We start from the raw sequence: 10,000 nt of genomic DNA, 5'->3' as shown, positions 1-10,000 counted from the left end.
CTCCCTAAAAATAATTCGCCGACGGTTGTAGTAAGAGCGACTTACGAACGAATCTTACCAACGGTCAAACATTTGGTGACAACAGCCAAAAAATAGATTCGTCTCATATTCTCAAGTTAGTTGGGCCTTATGGTGAAATAAAGCACTGCATACTTCGTTTGGCTGAATATCGATATATTTTCGAAAAACTCGACAACTGAATTTCGACCAAATGCCGCTTTTGAAGCTCAAAATTTCAGACTAATCTCGGAGCGTCGCGCCACGAATTGAAAACACTTGGACCGATAAAAACTACCAAATCTTGAAAACAACATCAATACATATCTTGACAGTAATTTGAGCAATTCTTGATGGTTTATTTACACAATCTAACTGAATTTAACCGACCTTCTTCTAACAAGATTAAAAATAGGTAAAAACTAACCCGTTAACGTTATTTTACTATGTGCTATACAAAATAATCGACTGAAAATCTGGCTTTTGGAAGGCGAAGTGTGGTTCTTTTCGATCTCCAAACGATTTTTTTAGGGAAATGATTCAGTGCGATTTAATCAAATTTTAAAGTTGGATAAAATGAGCTGATTTGACGATGCCGTCAGTTGTTCGAAAGTGTTCACATTCAAACACAAACTCCATTGTTTCGCATTTTACATCCAATCTACATCTTATTTAACATGATATCATCTTACCGTCCATATTGCTGTATCACAAAAGGGGATTGCAGTCCTAAAGTTGTTGCATTGCTCCCTCAATAGCGATAGAACTTGGCAGGATAGTCAACACCTGATAATGATTGTTTTACAAAGCGTATCTCGGGGTTTCTCTATTCCCACTCCGTTGAAACACTTTGCGTAAGATATCTTATATAAGTCTACAACCGAACCCATCCTCGAAGACCCAGGGGCTGAGTCGATTTCAAGTATGGGCATGAAGAGCCCCTGGGGACATTGTCTTACAAGACTAGTTCCAAACGGTCGCAGTCGTTCTGCCATCTGATTGGTGCCAGAAAATGTTTGTGTTTTTCTGCCCTATCAGAGTAAAGTTAACGATTGGTTCATTCTTTAGCGTGCACTATCGAGTTATGGAGCACGCGTGAAGTTTGGAGAGCACGAAAGAAGCGTAAGAGTTGCCCGAGGCGATAGCCGAGGGCAACTCTAGCTTCATGAGTGCTCTCCAAACTTCCCACGTGCTCCATAACTCGATAGTGCACAGCTGAAAGCATGAACTAATTGTTTTAGAACATAGCCAGTGGAATTGTGCATCAAATCCGACGCGAAAAACGGACAACACTATCAGTTAAAGCAAATCGTGATGGCGCTGATGCCGAGTATGCTTTTCCTTTGTTTTTCTCTTTTTCTGCCTCATTTAAGAACTCTAGCCCAAGGGAAAAGGTCCAAACATTGTCTTCGTTTTCGGACTAGTAGGTCGAGTGTCTGTTTGTATCCATTATTGTCGCGAAATATATTATTTTTCCCCGCGCTAACAATGGCCGCTCGCGCGAAAAAAAAAATTTCTGGCGAAGTCGGATTTGCTGACGCTATCAGCGTGCACTATCGGGATTTTGAGCACGCTCACGTATAATGAATTTGATTGCGCGACTCTGCTAGCTATGTTCTGATGTACTTTAGAAACCTTTCGTGTGTTTTAACACGGACATATATGCTAGTAGCTCAGTTGCTCGCTATGACTGTTTGGACCGTGCGACGGAGATTTGCTTGAGGTGAAAAGTTTCAGTCTCAGCACACAATGTAAGAGAGATCGATCAGATTGTCCGCGAAAATTTTACAGGAAATTATACGGAACACTTGCGCAGGTATCAAGAGAGAACGTGTTTTAAAGTTTGTGAGGTTTGTATACAACACGATGGTTGAAGTCATTGATATGTCGCTTTGAGCGTTACACGACATTTAAGATTTAATCTTTAGATTTTTTGCGTAATTTGCTTTGACTGAAACTTTGCCAATCCCTTGAAGTTATTTCGTCGCACGGGCCACGCAGGTAGGTCGAGCAACTGGCGCTTTCGCCTACGGAGCTTTCTGCTTTCTGTGCGCGCCAAAATCTAATCTTCGCTTTGTAGTAAAGTCGTTCACAATAGGGCCAAGGTTGCAGAGAACCTTAAGTTCGTGGACGACCTCCAGCAAGCGCTAAGAGAAAGCTTAGCTGTGTTTCCGGTTAGCTAATTAAAATCTGAACAAAAAATTATTAATGCAGTAAATGGTTTGAACCCGGGGGTAACATGTGAAGGTGTAGTCTGATCGTCCGGGTGAGTGTAGTCGTGAGAAGGACTGTTGTCGGTGGTAGTGACTGACGTTTCGACAACCTGTGCGGAAGTCATCATCAGAGTCAAGTGAATGATTGTTGATCATCCACTTGACAATCATTCACTTGACTCTGAAGATGACTTCTGCACAGGTTGTCGAAACGTCAGTCACTACCACCGACAACAGTCCTTCTCACGACTACACTCACCCGGACGATCAGACCACACCTTCACAAAAAATTATTAACGACAACATCGTGAGGAGAGGTGTTTTAGGGCAGTTACCGAAGTGGTTTGGAAAGAGTTTAATCTTTCAACTGATGCCTAGAGTGTTGAAATTCTTGAGCTGGGAAGGCTACGGATTCTCTTCTAGTCCCTTGGTCATTGTCATTTCACCTCTTCTGTCGATTGTTGAAGACCAAGTTAAATACCTTTGATCATTGGGAATCGATCCGATGCTGCTTTCAATGGGAAAAACAAACCCAAACATCAAGAAATATTGGATGGAAAGGGCGGGTTTGCTTTATTGCAAATGTTAGCTTAGTAGTACAGGGTCATCTACCCACATCTAATAAACAACAGTTTCCACGCTTAGCTTTTCTTTTTTTCAAGCGTAGATTAGATTAGAGTTTGGCACGCACAGAAAAATACGCAAGTACCAGTTGCTCGACATACCTGCGTGGCCCGTGCGACGAGATAACTTCACGGGATTGGCAAAGTTTTAGTCATAGCAAATTATGCAAAAAATCTAGAAAGATTTAAGCTTAAATCTCGTCTAACGTTTAAAGCGACATATCAATGACTGCAACCATCGTGTTGTTTACAAACCTCGCAAACTTGAAAACACGTTCTCTAGTGATACCTGTGAAACTATTCAGTATAATTTCTGGTAAAAATTTTCGCGGACAATCTGATCGATTTCTCTTACATTGTTTGTTGAGACTGAAACTTTTCACCTCAAGCAAATCTCCGTCGCACGGTCCAAGCAAACATAGCGAGCAACTGAGCTACCAGGATATATGTCCGTGTTAAAACACACGAAAGGTTTCTAAAGTACACTTTACTCTGAGAGGGCAGAAAAAAAGCAAAGATTTTCTGGCACCAATCAGATGGCAGAACGACTGCGAACGTTTGGAACTAGTCTTGTAAGACAATGTCCCCAGGGGCTCTTCATGCCCATACTTGAAATCGACTCAGCCCCTGGGTCTCTGAGGATATAACCGAACCGTGAACCAAATGTCAGCGCAATGTTGCTAGTTCAGAAACATGATTCTCACGTGCAGAATAACACTAGTTAATTCCAAATGAGGTCTACTGAGATAAAACGCAAAAATAAAAAATTGGACTATGAAGCACGTGGTTTCAAGATTTAAGGTCGTCTGTTACATATACGAAACAGGAGCAAACAATTATCTAACTCCTATCATAATTTAATGTTTCATAATTGAATGTTCATGGTACTTCGGGGGATATCGATAAAGCTCATTTTAGGTAAAAAAAAAAGGCGAAGGATCTGCAAAGGGCATAGCCCATAATACATCACTGCAGATGTGCGACAAAGAAAAGTGTAGTGTTCGAATATTTGTTTATTTAAAGGAAGTTTTATAAGGGTCAAACCTGGAAAACCACAACTTTCGCTGAAATATTTGTAACAGCCAACGTTCAAAATCTTTATATTTATACTACTTCTTCTCCAGAGGCTTCTGTGCCTTGTTAAGTTACTCGTGCCGGTTGTAAGACTACGACTCACGGAGCACGTTCATATTTTTCGCACGCACCTTTTCCCGGCAGCGGTCCGAAAAAAGCTCACATCTGGAAATAAAACCATTTCCACGTAGCTCGGAACTCAAGAAACGCTTCGAGAGTAATCACTGCACCAGCTGACACAGCAGACTCGACTGCGAGTCGGTATACCTACATCAAATACTTGCATTTTGGAAACAGTGGCTTTGAAAAATCAACTCAACTAGTTAGTTATTTGGTATTCTTTCCCAAGAAGGTAGCCAAATAGTGATCTATCCCCCTCAAATAAGGTCGGGTCCAAAGCTAGCAATGCATTATATGACGAAACATTATAGAGCGTGGCTGATGCGGAATGAATGCCCAATTGCTCTCAATCCGCCTTGAACAGGGAAGAAGAGGTATAATTACTGTTTCCTGTTTTCTGGATCGTCTCTTGAAGCATAGTTAATAGAGGGGACTGGTTATGAAAGTCGGCGAGCATCAAAGAGCGAGACTATAGAGCAGCGCCGATGTTGAAAGTACCTGTCACGTGACCGCGACGGTGCACAAGCCAAACACAAGTTCAAAGATGGCGGATGGTGGAGAGGATCTAATTTTGATTGGCGATAGTTTTGAGGCAATTTTAGACAGCTTTGATGAAGATGAAGTACTGCAGGAACAGTTTTTAACTGCTGCAAGTGAAGTAAGTGCAGAATATTTAGAAGCTTACTCTTACTTAGTCTATAATTTTTTTTTTGAAGGGGTTTACGGAGCCACACGCTAATGTACTTTCACGCGACTATTAACTACTAGAGAACAGAGAATTTCCCGACGTTTTCAGATAACAATTTCCTAGCTATATTCTAGAAAAATTATAAAATTGTAATTAGTTTCTCTGGTAGAAGTGCCCTAGATACTAAAAATTGCCTGAATATTGCCTGGGTTTTGCTTTGTTAAAAATAGTTTACAGAGAATGCAACCTGACAACAAACTGAACATTGTCGCAAGTGCCTTCGGAAGACGGCAAGTATGTTAACATTTGATCATATTTCATAGAGACAGACTCTAATATGCTGAAACTATGATTTAATATTTTTTGGTAGGTCCAATCAACCGAGATTGTTTGCAGCGAGTGTGGGAAAAAATACAAAACAAGAGGAGGATATCAAAGGCATCGAGCTGCCAAGCACAATCCAAATCGGAACGAGCATCGTTTGACTTTGACTGCTAGTATTCTAGCTGAGATTGTACGTAATGCATTAAAGAACATTTATGAAAGGGAAGTTTTTGCAGAAGATCTAAGGAAGGAGTTAAAACAGTACGAGTATCAAGTGTTTGAAGAAGGAACTCAAGAATTCTCTGTAATGAAGGCATTATTTGAAGGCTATTCAAAAAATGGGAATGCCGAGAAATTCTATGGCAACTATTATGCTCAAGTACCATTGAAGTCTCCAATGTTTTTCAAAGGACTATCTCATAATGCTGCAACACTGCTTGCAACCAAGGTAGCTGATTTTATCCTGTCCTACTGCAAGGGCATTAAGTCTTCTTCTGACAGTAACCCACCTTCATCCCAAACTGTATTGTCAGAAAAACAAGAAGCTGGTCTTCAGTATGTTGGTGGATATGTCTTGCATAACTTGCATAAAAATTATGCAAGAAACAATACAGCAGAAAACCAACAGGCAAGGGCAATATTGAAAGCTGGTAAACAAGAGTATGGGTGTGAGAGTCAAAAACTGGTGTCAAGTTTAAGCCAGGGTGGCTAGTGGAACATTACCAAGTATGCACAGAACATTTCTCTTAAAACAGAGCATCAATTTCGGCATCTCACTTCAGTTAACTGCTTGAAAAAAGTGGATATTGCTGGCATAACTCTCAACTCAGTAACTGACAGTGAGGTATTGTCAAGCTACCAATGTATGGTTTCTGATGCAGAGCTAATCCCAGAGGCTGAAGTGAGCAAAAATGTGCTTCATGCTATAGTAAGTTTGTATGTAAGGGTACGCTCCTTTTCATGTGCTGAGGACATCCTTCAGCTCTACAAAGTAAAAGCAAAGCAAACAAAGGCTAAAGCTCTCCAAAAGGAGATCATGAGAAGTAATGATCAAGAACAAGCAAGGCCTGAGTAATGTAATAGATTTTTATTACACAAGACAAAACAGTTATATGATACATGAAGAAATATTTGTTGCTTTCTCACTATATTTGTTGTAATGTTATTGTCATTTATCAAGAAGAGCATTTTCATTCTAAGAGTTGTTCACATATGGTATAAAAATTTAATTTTCAATTTCTATTTTTCATTTTTTATTTATAGCAAGTACCTAAAAGTATTAAGGTTCCTTGCACAATAGATTTAGAGTTCAGGAATCTGATAACAAATTCTTATTTAACAAAACAAATGGTTGTTACTGGTTGAATAAAGGTAATGCGTGTCAAAGAAACTAAATACCTAATGGAAACCATTGAAAAGTCATATGAAAATGAATATGATTGACCCCTCTATTAACTTTGGATTAACCAATATGATAGTTATAGGATAATAACATGTATCTAAATCATGTAGTAAGGAAAACAACACAAATGTCATGTAAATATTTATTTTCAAATTAAACATGTTGAAACAATAAATGAAACATTGGTGATTGATTTATGTGCATTAATTGATTGTTACATGAATATCTTGTATTATTGGAGTAAAAAAATTTAGAAATAGAGTGTGAATAGAGTGGCTTAGAATGTGCCTCCACTAGCTATGAATACGCTAAACAGTTCTTTGCTTTTTTCTACATGGTAGCTTTTCATTGGTCACATTAACCCAGGCTTTTTTTGTGTCCTTTCTGCCTCTAGTGTTCCCACTCTGGCAGGAGACTGACCTTTCAATTCTAATAGTGTTGCTGTTGTAGCTAAAGGTCCTGATATCTGGATTGTCACACCTGCGGCCAAACTGCCTCTGCTTTCCAAAATATTCTTCCACAGGATCTTGACAGAACCTTTCTGTCAGGACATACTCCATCCCCTCTGAAAGAAGAAACCTGGTGCACTCGATTGTAGACCTTGCAGAAATCTGGAAGCCTTCGTATGTCTGCCAAGAGAGGAACATCCTGGATCTTGCATTTTGGGTAAACTCACCCTCTCGGTTTTCAGTGCTCTCCTTCCAGTTCTGAAGATACTGCAGGAATTCCATCAAAAAGCCAAACCTATAAATATAAATTAAAAAATTACTTGTGTTCAAATGCATAGCAATTTATCAATACAGTCTGTGTTCTTAAACTTGAATGACAGACTTGTAGGCAAGAGTATTTACATGAAAATAATAGTGATAAAAATGTAATTTTGCTCTTAAAATCAAATTAACAGGTTATTATAAATTGAGTCTTATGATAGACAATTTGAGCACTAAACAACAAGTTATGATTATACCAATAGTTCAAGCAAGACTTACCATCAATCTTGAGTAGACCTGTAAGGTGCCAGGAATGGCTTTCGTTTTCGCTGGTGCTCAGTAAGACTTCTGACATTTAGGCAGACAAAGTCTTAAACCTGACTCTCTACGAAAGAAAAAGCTGTTTGAGATAGAATAAATATATGAAAATCATATATTTTGAACTGCGGTATTTGATACGTATGATGCACGATCCTCGCAGTAGATAGCGCTATTTAAGCAATAGCGAAATTCAGACCTGAAAAAAATCAGGCCTGTACGGGACTCGAACCACTGACCTCTGCGATACTAGTGCAGCGCTCTAACCAATTGAGCTAACAAGCCAACTGAGAGCAGGCCGTTAAGTTGATTCGTAATGAGCCCGTGAAAGTGATAAATGAGATAGAAAAAATATATGAAAATCATATATTTTGAACTGCGGTATTTGATACGTATGATCACGTGCATGATACGTATGATCACGTGCATCATACGTATCAAATACCGCAGTTCAAAATATATGATTTTCATATATTTATTCTATCTCATTTATCACTTTCACGGGTTCATTACGAATCAACTTAACGGCCTGCTCTCAGTTGGCTTGTTAGCTCAATTGGTTAGAGCGCTGCACTAGTATCGCAGAGGTCAGTGGTTCGAGTCCCGTACAGGCCTGATTTTTTTCAGGTCTGAATTTCGCTATTGCTTAAATAGCGCTATCTACTGCGCTATCGTGCATCATACGTAAAAAGCTGTTTGTTTATATCTTAGTAGCTTGGCAACGCTACGCACATTACGCTCAGCAATCGTATCGTTCCATAGCAAAAGTTATCGAAAAATACTTACATATTTCAATATCTTCGGAAAAAAAATGCTTTTCGAAAGTGTAGAGTTTGTCTTCAACTATCTGTCTTTTAAAATCTTTATCCATTTCCCTTGTTTTCTTGAGTACACCAAGCCACTCGTTGCGCCATCTCTTGTGATTTTCATCTTTCGCTAAGGGCAACTCGAAAATGCCGATTCCTTTGGTTCTTCTACAAGAACCACATCCAAAGGAACGATCCTTCGCAGTAAAGCACTATTTGAGCAATAGTGGAAATCAGACCTGAAAAAAATTTCAGGCCTGTACGGGATTCGAACCACTGACCTCTGCGATACTAGTGCAGCGCTCTACCAATTGAGCTAACAAGCCAACTGGGAACAGGCCATCAAATTAATTCGATATAGACCCGTAGATGATAAATCGAACAACAACAAACATTGTTTGTTGTTGTCATTGTTTGTTGTTGTTCGATTTATCATCTACGGGTTTATATCGAATTAATTTGATGGCCTGCTCCCAGTTGGCTTGTTAGCTCAATTGGTAGAGCGCTGCACTAGTATCGCAGAGGTCAGTGGTTCGAATCCCGTACAGGCCTGAAATTTTTTTCAGGTCTGATTTCCACTATTTCTCAAATAGTGCTTTACTGCGAAGGATCGTTCTTATATACGTCTCATAACCGCAGTTCACACATATGTTTCATATGTTTGTTGTTGTTCGATTTATCATCTACGGGTTTATATCGAATTAATTTGATGGCCTGCTCCCAGTTGGCTTGTTAGCTCAATTGGTAGAGCGCTGCACTAGTATCGCAGAGGTCAGTGGTTCGAATCCCGCACAGGCCTGAAATTTTTTTCAGGTCTGATTTCCACTATTTCTCAAATAGTGCTTTACTGCGAAGGATCGTTCTTATATACGTCTCATAACCGCAGTTCACTCATATGTTTGTTTGTTGTTGTTCACAGTGTACTCTTACTATAGCTATGAACGAGCTGTAGATATCCCTATGAGGAGAACGACACGCAATGCTGTTGCAGAGTTCACATCTTTTCTCTGCAACTCATTTTATCAGTAAACGAAAATGCCAGTTTGAAGCACTCGTGTCACACTTTCTCATAGCGTAACACCCGGTATTTCTCAATTGAGAATGTGGGTAGTAGCCAAGTGAAATGATCGTCTGGGCCATCTGAGCCGTCTGATGCCGCTTATTCGAGGCATTGTCTGGAGCAGCCAATGAAATCGCTTTATGGAATGATCCACGTTCGCCCGCGAGTAACAAATTCCACAACGTGCCGTCTGGTAAGCCTTCAGCGAGATAGTGGTTGTTCTTCGTGTGGAAATACAATGGCGAAACGTACGCGTATCTCAGATGAACAGAGAGGTATTTTAGAGCGGTGTTTTGCAGGAGGGATGGTTGGAACGGGAACTATGTACAAGGAGATGGTTTTAAAAGCGTCAACGGACACTGGTTTGACGAAGGCACAAGTCGAGGTAAGCTTATTAATTCATTTGGTTAACCTCGGCTGTAGCTTTATACCAGGTTGTGCCGCATTTTATCTCAATAATTCCACAAATCAAACAAAACTAGCTATTCGTATAGATCGTAGATGCATTTATATGTCAATAATAGCCTAACGCTTAAAGTTAATTGGATGTTATTTAGATCGTGATGAGGTACAGTTTCTATACTATCAGACAGTTAACTCTGCTTTAATTACTCAAACTCAAGATCATTCACGTTCATCATACATGTGCATTTGCATTTCAAGGT

The 10,000-nt window shown here is 39.6% G+C and overlaps 1 protein-coding gene, 1 long non-coding RNA gene and 1 pseudogene across 4 annotated transcripts in view; 2 read left to right on the top strand and 1 right to left on the bottom strand.

Moving 5' to 3' along the window:
* The first annotated feature begins 4,520 nt into the window (after positions 1–4,520).
* LOC148727638 (uncharacterized) lies at positions 4,521–6,122 on the top strand (annotated as a pseudogene). Its single transcript, XR_015988959.1, has 2 exons — positions 4,521–4,685; positions 5,086–6,122. The product of XR_015988959.1 is annotated as an uncharacterized LOC148727638 (transcript).
* A 447-nt stretch (positions 6,123–6,569) lies between these two features.
* On the bottom strand, positions 6,570–8,458 carry LOC148727637 (uncharacterized). Its single transcript, XR_015988960.1, has 3 exons — positions 8,256–8,458; positions 7,431–7,536; positions 6,570–7,185 (listed from the first exon to the last, which is right to left on the bottom strand). It is a non-coding gene; the product is annotated as an uncharacterized LOC148727637 (long non-coding RNA).
* A 1,026-nt stretch (positions 8,459–9,484) lies between these two features.
* The window catches only part of LOC148727635 (uncharacterized), a 19,926-nt gene continuing 19,410 nt past the window's right edge, over positions 9,485–10,000 (top strand). Inside the window, exon 1 of one of the 2 annotated variants that reach the window (XM_088763446.1) lies at positions 9,485–9,720. In XM_088763446.1, the coding sequence (XP_088619572.1) occupies positions 9,574–9,720 (147 nt within the window). In that variant the 5' untranslated portion in view covers positions 9,485–9,573. The remainder of the gene's footprint in view (positions 9,721–10,000) is intronic. The other variant, XM_088763445.1, reaches the window with a different exon arrangement.

This window comes from Stylophora pistillata, chromosome 6 (assembly GCF_964205215.1).
Source record: "Stylophora pistillata chromosome 6, jaStyPist1.2, whole genome shotgun sequence".
NCBI classification, from domain to species: domain Eukaryota; kingdom Metazoa; phylum Cnidaria; class Anthozoa; order Scleractinia; family Pocilloporidae; genus Stylophora; species Stylophora pistillata.
Note: the sequence above shows the minus strand (reverse complement) of the source record. Positions and strands in the feature narration are given on the sequence as shown.